At 40.6% G+C, this 20,181-nt stretch overlaps 2 protein-coding genes and 1 long non-coding RNA gene across 4 annotated transcripts in view; 1 reads left to right on the forward strand and 2 right to left on the reverse strand.

The window, feature by feature from the left end:
- Nucleotides 1-9,357, reverse strand: part of abce1 (ATP binding cassette subfamily E member 1) — a 30,868-nt gene extending 21,511 nt beyond the window's left edge. Inside the window, exons 1-6 of one of the 2 annotated variants that reach the window (XM_033018093.1) lie at nt 9,174-9,357; nt 6,658-6,826; nt 5,665-5,750; nt 4,001-4,098; nt 1,686-1,803; nt 184-321 (exon numbers count right to left, since the gene is read on the reverse strand). In XM_033018093.1, the coding sequence (XP_032873984.1) occupies nt 184-321; nt 1,686-1,803; nt 4,001-4,098; nt 5,665-5,750; nt 6,658-6,760 (543 nt within the window). In that variant the 5' untranslated portion in view covers nt 6,761-6,826; nt 9,174-9,357. Of the gene's footprint in view, nt 1-183; nt 322-1,685; nt 1,804-4,000; nt 4,099-5,664; nt 5,751-6,657; nt 6,827-8,918; nt 9,034-9,173 lie in introns of those variants that run through there. The other variant, XM_033018102.1, reaches the window with a different exon arrangement.
- Nucleotides 9,358-9,804: 447 nt separating this feature from the next.
- Nucleotides 9,805-20,181, forward strand: part of anapc10 (anaphase promoting complex subunit 10) — a 30,453-nt gene continuing 20,076 nt past the window's right edge. Inside the window, exons 1-2 of the mRNA XM_033018150.1 lie at nt 9,805-10,072; nt 15,560-15,694. Coding sequence (XP_032874041.1) covers nt 15,580-15,694 — 115 coding nt within the window. The 5' untranslated portion in view covers nt 9,805-10,072; nt 15,560-15,579. The remainder of the gene's footprint in view (nt 10,073-15,559; nt 15,695-20,181) is intronic.
- LOC116971197 overlaps nt 11,012-20,181 on the reverse strand; it is a 68,978-nt gene continuing 59,808 nt past the window's right edge. Inside the window, exon 3 of the long non-coding RNA XR_004411434.1 lies at nt 11,012-11,557. This is a non-coding gene — a long non-coding RNA (uncharacterized LOC116971197). The remainder of the gene's footprint in view (nt 11,558-20,181) is intronic.

Below are 20,181 nucleotides of genomic sequence, written 5' to 3' on the forward strand. Positions count from 1 at the left end.
AAACCATTACCCGTTTTTCTCTCTGAAAATATTATCTATCCCTTTTAGTATTAACAGCTTGTATACACTTTCGATTTCCAGATTTTGCATTATTCTCTTGTTATAGTTCCTGAAGAGGTCAACATTAAGAGTAAAATGTAGAAATTAAACATTTTATATCACAAATTATATTTTTAAAGTTACCTTTACAGCCTTTGGGATCTGGTCCACGTACTGGGGCTTGATGATAGCTTTTAGATCATCCTCCAGGATCTTCGTAAAATAGTTCTGTAGTTCAGATCCTCGGAAATAAGTCAATATTTCCTGCCAGTCGGGAGGATCCTATAAGAAAAAAACAACATTTATGAAAGGCACCAGTTCTAGTGCATTAAGAAGAGAAAGGAATGGAAGAAATTTACATAGGATCAGAGAAGCAGTTAATCTGCATCCGTGTATAAAATAATGAGAGGAATAGATCGGGTAGACGCAGTTGCCCAGAGTAGGTGAATAGGACCAGCAGACATAGGTTTAAGGTAAAGGGGAAAAGACTGAATTGGAATCTGAGGGTTTTTTTGTTTTTCACACAAAGGATGGTGGGTGAATGGAACGAGCTGTCAGAGGAGGTAGTCGAGGAGGGACAATCCCAATGTTTAAGAAACAGTTAGACAGGTACCTGGATAGGATAGGTATGGAGGGATATGGGCCAAATGCAGGCAGGTGAACTAGTGTAGCTGGGACATGTTGGCCGGTGTGGGCAAGTTGGGCCAAATGGCCTGTTTCCACGCTATATATAACTGTATGATTATCTACATTCCTCTGGAACCGTACACTTTTCCCAACAAATTATTTAATATAATAAAAGGGCTCTCCCACCTCTTCTCTAGATTCATTCAATTGTAATCCACGCACTAAGTTCGATTGGCTTGATATATCTAATTTTGCTACTTTAAATTCTAGGAGTTCTGCCATCATTAACTTTTTAAAACATTATTTGGATCTGTCATGTTGACAAAGTAAAACAATGAAAATAAGTTGCTATGTCCATTCAAAGGAACTTGGCTAGAATAAAGTGAATATGAGATTTCCGCGGCACTTGCGTAATCTGAAATATGGAACGAGAAATAATAATAATTTTTCAAGTTAAAAATGTACAGTTGTATACTTTTGACTAAGGCAGATGCAACTATAATACATCTGTAAAACTAGTGTTAGTCCTTTCAATTTACTTTTTTATTATAATTTGAAGTATAGATAATGCACAGCTCCTGGTACACAAATTCAATGCCAACCTAGGGTGCTGTGTAGAGATTACACATTTCTCCTGTGACCGAGTAGGCATCTTCCCGCAAAACAAGGAGGTGTAGGTAAATTAAATAACTTTTGTAAATTAACCCTTAGGGTAGATAAGTGACAGAATAATCAAAAGGTAAGTTAATGGATATGTCAGAGAGAACAACTTACAGGAAAGTAAGGGAGGGAAATGGAATTGATGGGATTGCTCAGTTAATAGCCAGCATTGACTGACTGGACCAAATGGATGTGTGAGATAAACTAGTTGAAATGCATTCTACTCGAATGGGGGAAGCAGCATCAAAGCTGCTTTATTATGCAAAAACAAGTCACCTTAATGAATTAAATAAATTGTTAGTAATAGTAACAACAGTATCATTAACAAAATGTCACATACCACCTAAGAGAGAACTCACATCATATTTCCCCAGGTTAGGCTTCTGTTTTCCTGCTAGAATCTTCAGAGCTGTAGATTTTCCAATACCATTAGTTCCCACCAAGCCCAAAACTTCACCGGGACGAGGAATAGGCAACCTGATGATCAGATCATTTGCAATCTATTAAAATTGACACAACTGTCAAAACTCTGTGCCACATCTTGCTGGTCCAGATTCCAACTCCACTCATCATGACCATCCATGATCAATCAGGTATGTACCAATGGATGTGGATACAGAAAGGCTATCTCACTGGGCGCAAATATACTTATGCAGCAACAAGTTCCCCAAAATAATAGGGATTCCAGGGGTGCAGTGAGGTGACCATGTTGAAATATCACTGCTTCCCCCTTCCCAGCCAGAAAAGCCCCAAACTGAGCTTAGCTGGCAATAAACCCGAGAGATTTTTAATAGCCTGACATTCAGCAACTATTAAAAAATAATTAAAACATGACATTACAACTTAATAAAATTGAATTTTAATGCAGTACCAACAATATAAATCATTCACGGTGAATTAACGTGAAACAATTAAAACTCACCACTTCTGAAATTGACAGTCCCAGCAAGACTATGGAGTCCAACAGTGGAGTGAACAGAAAGCGCCAGCCTTCAAATTTATCCACATATTCCTCATTTTATAACAAACTAGACCAAGTGTGACCCGTTGGGTCCCGTTCCCCCATCGCAATATTCCACCAATCACCCGTTCCCTCAACACAATATTCCACCACTCACGCATAGCCCCCAACTGCGCAGGTGCGGCTCATTTCCCCTCATCCCCAGCACTCCCTCCCCCTCCTCTTCACCCTCCGTTCTTTCCCCTCCTCCTCCCCCCCCCACTCCTATCCCTCCCGCCATATTCCCTCTCCCCTCCCTACCCCCTCCTCTCCCCCTACCCACACTCCTCACCTCCCCCCTATCCCTCTCCCCCACTAAACACAATGTTTAAATAACATTAAACAACAATCCTCGCTGTCTCCTCCTCCCCCACTCCCTCCCTCTCCTTACAACAATGTAACAAATCTCTCATTGCACTGGGTATTCTGTCATTTGTTAACATTGTAATGGGCAGGGCAAGTGGAATTGGATTTTTTGAAATTAAAAGTGAATATTGTATGGTTTAAAATTGTGAATAACTTGTAAAATTTAACCAATCTGAACGAAACTTGGCTAATGCACACCACAGGATAATAGTGAGTAAGGTGGCCAAAAAGTGTAACGCTATCGTTTACCATTTTGGCATAACGTCAGGATCACACTCATCACAGACACGCACACGGACAGACATAATAACAAACAAGATGAGAGTTCTAGTAATATATAGATGTATGAAATTCTGGGATTTGCTGATAATTCAACAATTAAATGTCAGTGGCCTGTCTACAACTGCTGACTGCAACCAGTGGGACACATCACAATGCATAATTCATAAATTCCAACTTATCTAAACAAAAACAAGATAAATGACACCAAGACACATGATGCTCCGATTTATGTTCAGGCTGTGGTTGGTCGAGGGCAGGAAATCTAGTTAAAAATTTGTTGATAATGAATTTGAAAATGGAAATTAAATGTTGAAATCATTACTACCTGCAATTGTGTTTTATTATTTAACAATTTTCAATGAAAAACATATTAAAAGTTCACACTAGCAAAATATAAGCCTTGTTTCTTTGAAAATTGTCTTGGTGTCATTTATCTTGGTTTTGTTTAGATAAGTTGGAATTTGTGAATTATGTATAGGCAGAAATAATTTTCCAACAATGCAGGCAGCTTACTTAATTTCATGAATTTGTTTGAAGTACTTTTAGATTACTTATCCAAAAAGACTACACAACTATCCTTATAATGGTATGATGTGACAGATTTACAGGGAGAATGAATTTACACTGAACTGAGGTCTGATCTTTCTTTATTAACATTATAGATATGACGGCTTTTTACACAAAACCCTTGCAAATCAAAGTACAATATTAATCTCCAAAGATAAAAGTAATATTAGTTTGTTATACTTCAGCAACCATTAAGCTCTGTTTTCCTCTGCCTTTCGGTAGCAAGGATTATTATTTATATAGTTGAAAATTATTGGAATTTTAATGTAACATTTTCCCCTTTCTAAACACCTTTTTGAATTTCAGTTTGTGGCGAAACTTGTGATGAATGAAATTGGTTGTTTATACATACTGCTACTCTAAAACAGTGTTTACATACACCATTTACTATTTGATGCACACAAAAGCAGCCAAGTAGATTTCAAAGTATTCACAATATTTTCCAGTATTGATCATTACCTGTGAAGCTTGAAGGAGTTTGCACAGTATCTATGTGTGGTCTCTTTAGCTAAATTGCTTGGCAAGTTAACAATCGATAAAGCTCCAAAAGGACATTTCTGAAATGAAACATTGATAATGTAAATATCATTTAATCTGTTATCTATACTGGGAACATGCCGGTAATCAAAATTAGTAGATTTCACCTTCTTAAAATGCGTTATTTTGTATATATGAGGATGGGTGAAACCTGGGATTCTCATAATCCTAGCACTGACAAATGGTGGTTGGAAAATTTTGTGGACAGGAGGCACTAAAGGAGTAGTGGAAACAATAAGCTAAAAGGAACCTTTATTAAACTTAAAATTAGGGTTCCTGTGATTTATTTCTACAATGCTTCACGAGTATATATCTGTTGATTTACTGTAAATTACGTTACAAATGTTGCATGTTTAAGTTTCAAAGAAAACTGAGGTTGTAAAAGATACTGCATTTCTCCAAAAATATCCAATCTGATTTTTCAAATAAAGGCTTACAAATAAGAATACATAATTTGTTAACACCCACGCATCACAACTCTGCAGTTGCAGCTCACTGAAAAGGTTGAATGAATGGGGCGGGGGAAGGACAGTCGAGTGGGCAAAATCAAACCAACTCTTGCATTTCTTTGACCACTGATATCTCCGTTTTCCTTGCATAGTTTTCAGTTCCAATAACTTTACAATTGCTAGGATTAACTTCCAAGTACCAGAACCAAAATAGAAACAAAAATTGTTGTCTCAATAGGCAGCAAATTTGTCCAAGAGAAAAATACAAGCAAGACACAGGTAGCTCCCCTATAATATGATTGTTGCCTTCTTAAGAAATCTTGCATTATAGACAATCGCATTGCAAATTAATTGCATCAACGGGGAAAAACGCGTTCGGGTTTCTGACTCGCAATAGAAAATACCTTTATTCCCCCAAATAATTTTCAAAATATAGCTCTTAATAGCTACGTCTATTTTTATTACTGCAAGTTAAAAGTACTAGTCAGAATGTTACATTGTTAAGTAAAGCATAATTACACAAGTGTCAATGGAAGCGATTGCTTGTCAATTCCATTGCCCACCTGCGATTAATCTGACAGACAGACTGAAGAAGGGTTTCGGCCCGAAACCTCGCCTATTTCCTTCGCTCCATAGATGCTGCCTCACCCGCTGAGTATCTCCAGCATTTTTGTCTACAGATGATTATAATGGGCTGTCATTATAATGACAATGGTGTCTGATTATGGCGTGGGACGTTATATGGAAACAGTTTATTTTCCCTTAGACATTTTTTAATCTGCATGTAATCAAGTGATACTCTAGTTCCCGATTAAAATCACGTTATAACCAATTCAGTCTGCGTAGTGCATATCATGTTCCCCAACTCATCAATTGTAATGTAGGCAATTCATGTTATGGAAACGTGCACTGTAGTAATGGCAGATTCCCCATTGATAACTGCCAAATTTAAGTGTCAAAAATAAAAAGCAAAAACAACTTTATAATAGCAAGATTTTCAAAGTAACAGAATTAAGGTCATAGAAGCCCAGGTGTCAGGTCAAAGTTGGAAATGACATTTATTACAGAAATCCGCAATACATAAAATCTATCAACATCATCTATGGCTGCTTGAAAAAAACATGGGAGGTTGATTACCTTAATGCAAATACCACAACCAATGCACAGAGTTTCTGAAATCCAAGCTATCTTACTTTGGGCAGTAACTTCAATACAAAGTTTTCCTGTGAGGAAGAGAAACGCCCTGTTAGCAGTATGACTAAACACTGATCAGAAAGGCACTGTACATTTCTGTACTAAACAATTATTACATATTTGTAGCATGGCTTCTTGAAGCCACACTGTTAGCACAGATCTGTGGTAATATGAAAACAAATTAAAAACTGACCCAAAATCAAAGATGAAAATTGGGAGTCCTGTCATTTGTTAACATTGTAATGGGCTTCCCATTGTGATGTAATACGCTGCTAACGGGCAGTGCAGATGGAAGTGAATTTTGTCAAAGTGCTTTTTGTAAAGTTTAAAACGTGAATAACTTGTAAAATATATCATCAATCTGAACGAAACTTGGCTAATGCACACCACAGGACAATGGTGAATAAGGTTGTCCACAAATTGTAGCACTATCGTATACTGTTTTGGCGTAATTTCAGGATCACACTTATCATAGACACACAGACATAGAAACAAACAAGATTTGTTTGTTTTAGTAATATATATATATATAATATATAGATTGCATTTGTCAAAGCATTTCTGTGAACGTTATGATTCACGAGGCCCTGTAATCTATTGGGTCTCATCACTCAGATGGTATATGGCTTCTTTGTTGAAATTTGCACCTAATAACTAGCACAAATAAAAAGCAAATTGAAGGGGCAGGAACTCATGCAGCTTGTGGAAACTTTGGGCAACTGCACGAGTGAAAACTGTTTCAAATTAATGCTATTAGAATTGGAATTTCTACCACCAGATGTCTTAATATCTGGGTTAATTTCTATTAAATGGAATACACAAATGGAAATTGCTGCATAAAAGGTTATTGAAAATTCAACCTTAAAATCTTTAAATCAAAGCTCTGGAGTAATAATAAGTAGTGTAAAAATGGACTGGAAAGGCAGAATTTCTCACCCATTCGTACAACCGGACAACTCTTCTTGCACTCCTGGCGACATTTCTTGGGTTTGCACTTATCATGGCTGACAATGGCAATTCTGGTGAGTTTATCTGCCATTCTGTATTTGTGAGCTTATTTGGGGGCAAAAAATTGTCTTGAGTGGTGCCACGTGTAATTCAAGGACTGCAGAAAGAAGTTTCCATTAATAAGGTCCATTGAACAGCAAAATTAAACTTTATAAATAACGCACATGTACTGCTTTCAATTGTTTGTAAACGGAATCTATAAATACACCAAGTTTCAAATTTTACAGAACATGCAGTAAACTGAAAATTTGAAAATAAGTTTTTAGACAGTAGACAATAGGTGCAGGAGTAGGCCATCCGGCCCTTCGAGCCAGCACCGCCATCCAATGTGATCATGGCTGATCATTCACAATCAGTACCCTGTTCCTGCCTTCTCCCCATATCCCTTGCCTCCACTAACTCTCTCTTGAAAGCATCCAGAGAACCGGCCTCCACCGCCCTCTGTGCTCCTATACTCAACTCCTCTTGTTATGAGGCAACATGCCATTCGCTTTCTTCACTGCCTACTATGTGACAAATAAACGTGACTTGACTTGCTGTACCCAGCATGCTTACTTTCAGTGACTGATGAACAAGGACCCCCAGATCCCGTTGTACTTCCCCTTTTCCCAATTTGACACCATTTAGATAATAATCTGCCTTCCTATTTTTGCTACCAAAGTGGATAACCTCACATCTATCCACATTAAACTGCATCTGCCCACTCACCCAACCTGTCCAAGTCACCCTGCATCCTCATAGCATCCTCCTCACAGTTCACACTGCCACCAGGCTTTGTGTCATCTGCAAATTTGCTAATGTTACTTTTAAACCCTTCATCTAAATCATTTATATTGTAAATAGCTGCAGTCCCAGCACCGAGCCTTGCGGTACCCCACTGGTCACTGCCTACCATTCTGAAAGGGACCCGTTAATCCCCACTCTTTGTTTCCTGCCTGCCAACTGATTTTCTATCCATGTCAGCACTCTACCCCCAATACCATGTGCCTTAATTTTGCCCAGTAATCTCCTATGTGGGACCTTATCAAATGCTTTCTGAAAGTCCAGGTACACTACATCCACTGGCTCTCCCATGTCCATTTTCCTAGTTACATCCTCAAAAAATTCCAGAAAATTAGTCAAGCATCATTTCCCCTTTGTGAATCTCAGACAGATCCTGCTACTGTTATTTAGAACAAGGAAACAAATTTTCACTTGTAGATTGGTATTAATTGACTTTATTCAAGTGTTAATCTAGGCACATACAAATTTTCGAAATTGAAACATTACACTGTAACAATATTCAATTTCAAATAATAATTATATAATCCCTTTGTACCACTGCTTTACTTGACCATTCCATTTCGATTCAACATGTCACTATGCATAAATGCAACTTTATCTGCCATTGGATAAATGACAAAAACAAAACAAGGGCTATAGATCACGACAATTATTTTTTTTACATACATAATTTGGTCCTTCCATGTTTAAATAAGTGAGAATAAACGAACCTGTTGGGCATAAATAATGGCTAAAAACACAAAAAATGACAGCAATTCATAAAGAGTGTAATGAAATGTTGTGATCAAAAAGAGTCAAGTAGCAGGCCTGCTTTTTAATTAGTACTTCCTTCATGCAGAGATGTCATCTCCACTCACTCAAACAAGCTTGCCTTAATGTTATTTGTATTATGTCAAATCATTTTAATTACATATTTAGTCTTGACATTGGGCCATGAACCTGAGACAGTCTCTCTATCCACAGATGCTAAATGTTTCCAGGATGCCTTTCACTGAACCTTTCCTGCATCCTCAGTTCTGACTTTTTTGTTAACACAACTGAATGCCGAGTTAGCAACTTTGTTAATTTAAATAATCTGTATAACAGACCATTGCATGGGCAGCAAGTTTGCAAGACCATTATTTGTAATGCTAGTTTTCCAGAATTATACGTTTTGACAGATTACCAATCAAAATAAAATTGAATAATAAATTCCCTACCGATTCACCAATCAAAATAATTCTGTAACTAATTCCGTAAGATTTATTCACGTTATCCAATCTTCCATAATAGAGAATATTCAAAATGTGCACGTTTTAATGACATTGGAAACATTCGAGAAAGGGCAGGTTAAATGTTGACGTGTTAGCGGAATGTGTGTTATTTAAATGGAAATCTTAACAGCTGTAGAGCTGCTTCCATCTGACCTCATGTCGTATTCATCGATTTTCCAACAATGATCGTGCTCACTGTCCACCAATGATCCTATAGCGGATCCTATATATATAGGATATTTGGTGCCCACGGTGGAAGCAGCAGCGGGCCGAGGCCTGGCTCTCGCCGCACGTTACACACCAGCTCCACTCACAGTCTCTCTCTTCACTCACTTGCCCCGCCCGCCCCGCCCGACAGCTGCAACATTTGCGGCGCCCACCATTTCCCGTCCCAAATCGCTTCTTTACCTGGCCTGCCCAGGCTTGACGCAGTGCCAAGCACTGCCCGCGCCGGGCTCCTTGCAATAGATTGTCTTCGGGCAGAGATGTATGAGAGAGGGAGGGAGGGAACTCTTCGCCTCTGCTAACGTGTTCCACAGGGGCCGGTGAAGATGGCGCCCGGCACGCATGCGCAGCGCCGCTCTCACGCCGCCTCCCCACAGCACGCATGCGCACTTGGCTCTCCTGCCGCCTCCCCCACAGCACGCATGCGCAGTGCGGAGGCGCCATCCAGTCCCCTCCCCCACAGCACGCATGCGCACTTGGCTTTCCTGCCGACTCCCCCACATCACGCATGCGCAGTGCGGAGCAAAGATCTTTGGTGCGGAGGCATCATCCGGTCCCCTCCCCCACAACACGCATGCGCAGGGCCGCTCTCCTGCCCCCTCCCCACAGCACGCATGCGCAGCGCCGCTCTCCTGCCGCCTCCCCACAGCACTCATGCGCAGTGCGGGGCAAAGATCTTTGGTGCGGAGGCATCATCCAGTCCCCTCCCCACGGTACGCATGCGCAATCCCGCCTTCCGAGAGCCGGCCCCCTCTGTGCGCATGTGCGGGGGCGCCGACTGTCGGCCCTTTTCTCCTGGCGCAGGCGCAGTCTGCCCCGTCCTCACCCTCCCTCCCGGTCGGCGGTTCACGGCAAAGATTATAGAGCAGAAAATCTTTGGTTCACGGTGAGCGTGTGGCGTCCGGGCAGAGACAGTGGAGTCTGTGCGCGCCTGCTGCCCCAGCGGGAAGCGCCCGTTGTTTGTGCTGCGTCTGTTTGTCAGCCATCGAGCAGGGGCAGGGAGGTTGTGTTGAGTTAATATCAAATGTGTGCCGCCGTTGGGTTCCGCCTCTGATCTGGATATAAAAGCCGCTCCGTCCTGGGTAAGAGCATTCATTGAGTGCAAAGTGTCTAACGAATGTGTAGGAAGAAGTCAATCCGCATGCCTATACCTGGCCACCAAATAAAAAACAATGGGTTGAAATGCTGCAACTCCAGTGTACTAAATCTGGATGTGTACCTCCTTTCGTCCATTCATTTGGGCAGTGGGATTGTAATTGCGCCTAACGGCATCGGGAGACTTTTTGTTGTGGTACTCAACCAGACCCTTGGTACTGTACAATGAAAATCATCTTGCAGACTGGACACCTATGTGGGCTTTTGGAAATTAGCACCTGATTGTTAGTTATGAGTTGGAAACACCTACCATGCTGTGTAGGAAGGAACTGCAGATGCTGGTTGAAGCCGAAGATAAGCACAAATAGCTGGAGTAACTCAGCGGGTCAGACAGCATTTCTGGAAAACAGTAACAAGCCCCACCATTCTTAGTCACGTGTGTGACCAAAATATGGGGAAATTGTGCAATACATCTAATGCTGAAAGCATTACGGGTATATTGTTTTGTACTGTATATATGATTCTTTTTTTCCGAAGTTTATCAAGTGAAATATTTATGTTATGCTGACAGTGTTTGTTTCGGGTCAGAGGTCAAATATAACTGGTCATGTGTGTGACCTCACATGGAAGCATTTTTTTCATAACTCAGTTTTATCTTACAAATTCTTGTGAATTTTAAAAAGCTAGAATGTTCATATCTTTAGCAGACATGCATTGTTGTTCTGTAGGTTGGAAAATAGCCATGAATAAGATTAACCTCTTACAATCATTTTTTTAATGCATTACTTTATGTGATGCCATTTGGTAACATGAGTGACTTTTTGGTTCACTTTCCAAAAAATGGCCCAATAGGTGATGTTTAGGGTCGAGACCCTTCTTCAGACTGAGAGTCAGGGGAAAGAGAAACAAGAGATATAGACGGTGTTGTAAAGAGATATAGAACAAATTAATGAAAAATATTCCAAAAAGTAACGATGATAAGGGAAACTGGCCATTGTTAGCTGTGGTCTCAGTGAAAATGAGTGTAGACAATGAGACTCAACAAGATTACTTAAGTTGGTACGACTTGAGAGGGGGATGCAAGGGTTACTTGAAGTTAGAGATATTAATATTCATACTACTGGGTTTTAAACTGCGATGCTGTTCCTCAAATTTGAATTTTGGCCTCTGACAATGGAGGAGGCGTAGGACAGAAAAGTCAATGTGGGAATGGGAAGGGGAATTAAAGTGTTTGGCAACTGGTAGATCAAGTAGGTCCAGGCGGACCGAGCGAACATATTCAGCGAAACGATTGCCCAGTCTGCGTTTGGTCTTGCTGATGTAGAAAAGTCCACTCTTATGGATAATATGCTTCCTGATGAACCATGGTTTGATAAAAAGGACAATATTATCTTTTTTTAAGATATATTTTTGGATTATGTTTTCATTTCCAAAATATCACTCCTGTCTTCCCTCAAGATTAATACTTGCATCTGTCAAAAAATGAAAGTACGGTAAGTTCATTGTAGCATACCTCATATCTTAAATGATTCATGTCAAACTTTGTTTTATGTCATTTGTTCTTAAGGTAGCCATTTCATTAATGTAATGGATTTCAAGAGTCAATGTTTAGCTATCACATCTTGGCTTTCCCCTAATGCAAAATTGTGCTTTTGCTATCCAGGATAGAAATATCAAAGTACAGAAACCCTGGGGGGGAAAAAAGTTCTGACTGTCTATCCTATCTATGCCACTGATGATTTTATGAACTGCTATCAGATCTCCCATTGACCTTTGACGCTTCAAAGAAAATAATCCAAGTTTGTCTAACTTCTCATTAGCTAATAGCTTCAAATTCAGCCAGGCAGAATTCTGGCAGACCTCTTCTTCACCCTCTCTAAAGCCTCCCTTCTTGTATTGTAAAAGTCTGCAACCTATAAGACTGCAATGTGACTTCCTGACTTATACTCAATATCCCAACTGATGAAACCAAGTGTACTATACGCCTTATTTAACTCCCTATCTACTTCTGTTGCCACATTCAGTGTGCTTTGGACTTGGACCAAGATCTCTCTCAACATTAATACTGTTAAGTATCTTGCCATGAACATTCCCCTGACATTTGACCTCCCAAAGTGCAGCACCTCACACTTGCTCAGATTAAATTCTATCTGCCATTGTTCTGCCTGGTTGTGTAGCTGACCTGCACCTGACTATACACTTTGACAGCATTCCTCACTGTCAGCACCACCAATTTGATGTCATCTGCAAGCTTATTAACCAATCCATCTACATTTACATCCAAGTCATTATATATACTCACGAACAACAGAAGTCCTAGCGGAACTCCACTGATTACAGACTGTCATCAGAAGAACACCTTCGACAATAACCCACTGTCTTATATGAGTAAACTAGTTCTGAATCCTAAAGACCAAGTCACTGTGGATCGAGGCATCTTAATCTTCTGCATCAGCCTATCAGGGATTTTATCATACGCCTTACTAAAATCTATGTACACGACATCAACTTCACTATCTTCATACTTTCATCACCTCCTCAAAAAATCTCAATCAAGTTAATAAAACATGACCTGCTAGGGACAAGTCCACGCTAAAAGCCCTGTCCCACGGTACGAGTTCATTCCAAGAGCTCTTCCGAGTTTTAAAAAAAAAACGAACTTGTGGTAAGCACGGAGAATGAACGTAGCGTAGCGGCTCGTAACGCTAACGGCGGGTACTTGGGCAGATTCGCTAACGGCAGGTTAGCACGGGAAGACTCGTGAAGATTTTTCAACATGTTGAAATCTGTCCACGAGAGCCCCGAGTACCGACGAGTGGCCATTACCGTAAATCTCCGACTTCGAATCAGGGCAAACTCGGGAGAGCTCTTGGAATGAACTCGTATCATGGGACAGGGCTTCAACTCTTTCTAATTAGTCTATTCTTTTCCAAATGCAAGTAAGTTCCAACCCTGAAGAATCCTCTCGATTAGCTGCCCTGTCTTTGAGGTGAAGCTCACCGTCCTCTAATTTCCTGGATTATTTCTGCTCACCCTCTTAAACAATTGAAAGACGTTACAGAAGGGATGGGTTTATCTTCCCAATTGAAAGCAAAATATTAAAATTGAAGACTTGAAACCATTGTAGGATAATTAGATCAGGGTTGATTTGTAAATGGGGCATCGCCAGAATTTAGAAGATTGAGGGGGGATCTTATAGAAACTTACAAAATTCTTAAGGGGTTGGACAGGCTAGATGCAGGAAGATTGTTCCCGATGTTGGGGAAGTCCAGAACAAGGGGTCACAGTTTAAGGATAAGGGGGAAATCTTTTAGGACCGAGATGAGAAAAACACTTTTCACACAGAGAGTGGTGAATCTGTGGAATTCTCTGCCACAGAAGGTTGTTGAGGCTAGTTCATTGGCTATATTTAAGAGGGAGTTAGATGTGGCCCTTGTGGCTAAAGGGATCGGGGGTATGGAGAGAAGGCAGGTAAAGGATACTGAGTTGGATGATCAGCCATGATCATATTGAATGGCGGTGCAGGCTCGAAGGACCGAATGGCCTACTCCTGCACCTATTTTCTATGTTTCTATGGTGTAAATTAGGCAAATGGCATCAGAGTTTTGGATGAGATTTATACTTGCCTTTCATATGTTGTTGGTACCTATCCACTTCTGGCAAAACTGACAACCTCACTTATGCATCATAAAAATTAAATGTGGTCGGGAGGGTGGATAAATTATTTGCACTGTATGATGGGCATTTCCCCTTTTTTGGAAAACAGTCTTCATATTAAACACTAATTTGTTTAGTCTGATGTTGTCAAAAGTGCTTTTTATTCAACTGCAACACCAATGTGAAAATACCTAATTTTTTGCTTTAGATATTGGTGTTCCCAAAATATGAATTTCATTTTTATGGATATCAAGCATTTCTTATCAAGGGTAATAGCAGAGACAATGTTATATTGAGTTACATTTTTTTTATTTCTTCATTTTTTTGGTAATCTGGTTTACACTTGCAAGGACGGGCTTTGTTGCCCATTGCCCGTAAAAAGATGAAAATTAGATGCTTTCTTGAACCTGGAGGAGGAATGTTCTTATACCAAAATATTCCTGGATACTTAAGGCCATTAATTTCTCAGTGACAAAAGCACGGCAGTTATCCTATGCTATTTGAGGAAGTGCAGAAGTTCTGCCACAATAGACATAATCAAATGTTGATGAGCACCTACTATCCTATCCTCATTGTTGTTTAAAAAAATCAATGACAAGTTGAGGATATTTTGTGTTTATATAGTGTCTTTAACAAAGTAAAGTATTCCAGGATACACTAATTCAAAAATTAAAAATTTGCTAAAAAGGCCATGTTGAAGGGTCATATCTTGCATCTTTTGAAGGTTTATAGCAAATGTGTAGCTTGATATTAGCTCTTAATCGGTATTACTACACCCAGAATTTCGTGAACTATCTATTTCTGTCTTCTAGTTTCAGATGGCAGGTGGTGGTGTAGTTGTGCAAAACCCAAAGTGCTGAAGTAACTCAGCGGACGGATCAGCATCTGTTGAGAGAATTGATAGGCGATGTTTCGGAGTTGGATCTTTTCCCCATTCTCCATTGTGTTTATTGGAGATTGTGAATTCTGAGGAACCTTTTTCCAGAAATAAATCTCAAAAACATTTAGAACTAACCACCTTCCTTAATTTATCCTTTCTGTTGCTCCTTAATTTGAAGGAAATTATTTTAAAATATTAATTTAAAATTGACCACTAGCACCTCCTTTAGAATGGCTAAATGAGAGCAAGTGACACGATTATCAACCAATATGTGTATGGATGTAGGCAGATACTCTGCTGCACTGATTTCATTGATTGCTAGCTTTTGATGTATGATGTTTGTTTGAATGTTGTCTCAGACACTGTGTTCTACTGGGAACACAGCTTCAGCATGCTATAGGACACAGTGGATCTCTTAGATTAAACACTGGCTGATCCAATTTAATGGCTACGACTGTCAGTGAGCTCAGCCTGCAGCACTCGGGCTGTGTTTGAGGACATTCAAAATTATTTGGGACATATTATTAAAGAAAACAAGTTTTATAAAGTTAGTTAAATAAATTGACTTTTAAAGGATTAATTCCACCACCAGCAAATTTCCCCATTCATTTTCATGAGGCACTGGCACCAGGCCATTACCACAAGGAGTCCACTGGTGCACTGTTGGGCCAGTCAAAAGCATATTCAGGGCAGATGCAGCTGGTTTTTAAGCTTTCATCAGCTCTTAACGTTGGTATTTCATCTGAGAAACGGATACGTAGACAACGCAGTCAATTGGAGCAGACGGTATTTTCCATTTGATTATGGCAGTCTTTTGTGAAGATGTTAGAGTTTAACACAGCCACACATGACTTTTTTCGTTATTCACTGTAAATGCTTTGTCAGAAACTTTTTTGTATTTAAACAACTGCTACTCTAATTGTGTAATCTATTGCAGATCAAGAATAGTTGGGCAAAATGACCACCCTAAACAAGACACCACCTGGGGATGATCCAAAGCAGCTGGAAAGAACTGGTACAGTGCGAGAGATTGGTTCACAGGCTGTCTGGTCTCTATCTTCTTGTAAACCAGGTGGGCCCTGAAGATCGCTCATGTAGTCACTTGACTCTGCTTTAATCTTTTTGGCTTCTAATCTATACTATTACTAAAACTCTCATCTTGACCACTGCGTTGTTTTTAAATTTGCGCAAAAACGGTACCCTGTATGGCTAGGATTTCACCAATGCACTCACCGTTCCCCTATGCTCCAAGGCACCAAGTTTTGTTCCGATCGGTGGAAGATTACAAAAGTTATGAAGGTTTTTTTAAATCGTGAGATCAGCAGATTGGTCTTCTCGCCTGTCTGTCACCATGAAGGTAAATCCCGGAGGCGGGGCTGAGTCCATGAGCATGTCCAAAAGTCGCCGAGAATAAAGCTGAAGCAGCGGAGTGTGGGCTGTGTTCTGCGGGCGGGGGCGGGCTTTGTTTGAGGACGGGGGCTATGAGCGCGACAGACGCTGGGGACGGGAGCAGCTGAGTAAGTTCGGAGCCGAGTATTGGAGCCAGGAGTGCAGTTGGAGCCGGGCCGGGAACTGGTGAGCCCACACACACAATTCCTCCCCCGCACACACCCACATGCCCCTCCCCCGCACACCCCAGCCCCGCCCCCAACAGGACCCGCCTGAAGCCGTCCCCTGGCTGCAGTACGCTTCCCACGTGAAGCTGTCCCCCCCTGCTACAGAACGTTCTGCCATTGCGTTGGGGGAACAGGCGAGTGGTGGAATATTGCATTGGGGAATGGGTTGCGTTGGGGGCCCAGGCCTCCCGTGTGACTTAGTCTTGTCCTACCTAAAAAAGAACGAAGAAAATACTAAATAATATAATATCAGTATCCTTCAAGACGGCGCAAAGTATTTCTGCTGTCCAAGTACACTTACTATTGTTATGTAGGCAAGCAAAATTTGTGCAAGAATCCCAGAATAAAAAAATCTAAAAGAATGACAATTTGTTATTAATGATGCTGATTGAATGAGGAATTTTGCCAGAATCATTAAGTGGTGTCCTTAGATCTTTTGGTTCCTCCGAACCAAAGATTTAATAGATTTAACACATAGTCTAAACCGCTACATCTAAGCTATGCCATATTAGTAAATGTTCTTTTGATTTCTCAAACATGTTAAATAGGAAGAATTCAGCAAAGAATAGGTACTAATAGATGTGATGCGATGTTGCATTTTAAGAGTCTTATCCATTCAAATTGCATGTCTTGATTTGGAGGAATAATAAAAGCAGGTCCTGATTAGAATACTGTAAAAAAGGATGTAAAACTAATGGTCATTGCTAGCTTACCACTGGACAGAAATTTGTACATTGAATATTGAGATGTAATTGGATGATATTAATGTTGACTTTTAAATTCAACCTAAGATTAACCTTTAACTGTATTCTGGTATGCAAAGCACTGTCTGGTACAGGAGTATCATGTTATATTTCAGCCTTGTCCTATTAATTCTGAGAAACGATAATTTAATTACCGATGAACCTTAAGTATTTGTGTTTTTGTACTGCAGTTGCTGAATTTAGTTTGACTACTGATATGATGTTTCTACAACCTCCATTGATAATATAGTGCTTTATGCAATCGTTATCAGTCTACTATGCATCCTGCCAATATAAATGAGAATCATACTTCTATACACTGGGCCGAAGCTACATTCTCAGTTCCCAGCATTAACAAAACTTGTTTTCTTGAAGTCTAATCTGATCAAAAGTTTGGCTGTTTTCTTACTCCAGAGAAGATAGGCTAGATCATGCCAAATCTAGTTTCCGGCTCATGTTCAACCCCGAGCTCCGCCCAACCCCACATGATCCTGGTGCTCATATTGACCGTTTGCTGCCGAACTGCTCATAATGCTCAAAGTCTTGCTGATGAGGCCACTTTGTAAGGAAAGCAGATTGTGAGAAGTGAGTAGGCCTCAAGTAGAAGAAGGTCCTGATGTCAAAGGCTCTTCTAGCTTTTTCAAAATGTCTTTGATAATCAAAGACATTTTTGATAATCAAAGACACTTAAAAACGGTTAAAGTAGATTTCAACTATTTTAAAGAATGAAAAATTGTTAAAGTTAAACGTTACGTTTTTTCGGAACAAATTTGACAGATGCAAATTAAACGGCAAGAATATTAAATAAAGAAGATGATTCAATTGCCTTTTCCATCTGTCACAATCCCATTCGTGTTAGTGGTCTGTGATGGACAGAAACATAGAAACATAGAAATTAGGTGCAGGAGTAGGCCATTCGGCCCTTCGAGCCTGCACCGCCATTCAATATGATCATGGCTGATCATCCAAATCAGTATCCCGTACCTGCCTTCTGTCCATACCCTCTGATCCCCTTAGCCACAAGGGCCACATCTAACTCCCTCTTAAATATAGCCAATGAACTGGCCTCGACTACCCTCTGTGGCAGAGAGTTCCAGAGATTCACCACTCTCTGTGTGAAAAAAGTTCTTCTCATCTCGGTTTTAAAGGATTTCCCCCTTATCCTTAAGCTGTGACCCCTTGTCCTGGACTTCCCCAACATCGGGAGCAATCTTCCTGCATCTAGCCTGTCCAACCCCTTAAGAATTTTATAAGTTTCTATAAGATCCCCTCTCAATCTCCTAAATTCTAGAGAGTATAAACCAAGTCTATCCAGTCTTTCTTCATAAGACAGTCCTGACATCCCAGGAATCAGTCTGGTGAACCTTCTCTGCACTCCCTCTAGGGCAATAATGTCCTTCCTCAGATTTGGAGACCAAAACTGTACGCAATACTCCAGGTGTGGTCTCACCAAGACCCTGTACAACTGCAGTAGAACCTCCCTGCTCCTATACTCAAATCCTTTTGCTATGAAAGCTAACATACCATTCGCTTTCTTCACTGCCTGCTGCACCTGCATGCCTACTTTCAATGACTGGTGTACCATGACACCCAGGTCTCGCTGCATCTCCCCTTTTCCTAGTCGGCCACCATTTAGATAATAGTCTGCTTTCCTGTTTTTGCCACCAAAATGGATAACCTCACATTTATCCACATTATACTGCATCTGCCAAACATTTGCCCACTCACCCAGCCTATCCAAGTCACCTTGCAGTCTCCTAGCATCCTCCTCACAGCTAACACTGCCCCCCAGCTTAGTGTCATCCGCAAACTTGGAGATATTGCCTTCAATTCCCTCATCCAGATCATTAATATATATTGTAAATAGCTGGGGTCCCAGCACTGAGCCTTGCGGTACCCCACTAGTCACTGCCTGCCATTGTGAAAAGGACCCGTTTACTCCTACTCTTTGCTTCCTGTTTGCCAGCCAGTTCTCTATCCACATCAATACTGAACCCCCAATGCCGTGTGCTTTAAGTTTGTATACTAATCTCTTATGTGGGACCTTGTCGAAAGCCTTCTGGAAGCCCAGATACACCACATCCACTGGTTCTCCCCTATCCACGCTACTAGTTACATCCTCGAAAAATTCTATAAGATTCGTCAGACATGATTTACCTTTTGTAAATCCATGCTGACTTTGTCCAATGATTTCACCACTTTCCAAATGTGCTGCTATCCCATCTTTAATAACTGACTAGTAGTTTCCCCACTACCGATGTTAGACTAACTGGTCTGTAATTCCCCGTTTTCTCTCTCCCTCCCTTCTTAAAAAGTGGGGTTACGTTTGCTACCCGCAAATCCTCAGGAACTACTCCAGAATCTAAAGAGTTTTGAAAGATTATTACTAATGCATCCACTATTTCTGGAGCTACTTCCTTAAGTACTCTGGGATGCAGCCTATCTGGCCCTGGGGATTTATCGGCCTTTAATCCATTCAATTTACCCAACACCACTTCCCGGCTAACCTGGATTTCACTCAATTCCTCCAACTCCTTTGACCCGCAGTCCCCTGCTATTTCCGGCAGATTATTTATGTCTTCCTTAGTGAAGACGGAACCAAAGTAGTTATTCAATTGGTCCGCCATATCCTTGTTCCCCATGATCAACTCACCTGTTTCTGACTGCAAGGGACCTACATTTGTTTTAACTAATCTCTTTCTTTTCACATATCTATAAAAACTTTTGCAGTCAGTTTTTATGTTCCCTGCCAGTTTTCTTTCATAATCTATTTTTCCTTTCCTAATTAAGCCCTTTGTCCTCCTCTGCTGGTCTCTGAATTTCTCCCAGTCCTCCGATATGCTGCTTTTTCTGGCTAATTTGTACGCATCATCCTTCGCTTTGATACTATCCCTGATTTCCCTTGTTATCCACGGATGTACTACCTTCCCTGATTTATTCTTTTGCCAAACTGGGATGAACAATTTTTGTAGTTCATCCATGCAGTCTTTAAATGTCTTCCATTGCATATCCACCGTCAACCCTTTTAGAATTAATTGCCAGTCAATCTTGGCCAATTCACGTCTCATACCCTCAAAGTTACCTTTCTTTAAGTTCAGAACCATTGTTTCTGAATTAACAATGTCACTCTCCATCCTAATGAAGAACTCAACCATATTATGGTCACTCTTGCCCAAGGGGGCACGTACAACAAGACTGCT

Source organism: Amblyraja radiata, chromosome 1 (assembly GCF_010909765.2).
Source record: "Amblyraja radiata isolate CabotCenter1 chromosome 1, sAmbRad1.1.pri, whole genome shotgun sequence".
Taxonomy (NCBI): Eukaryota; Metazoa; Chordata; class Chondrichthyes; order Rajiformes; family Rajidae; genus Amblyraja; species Amblyraja radiata.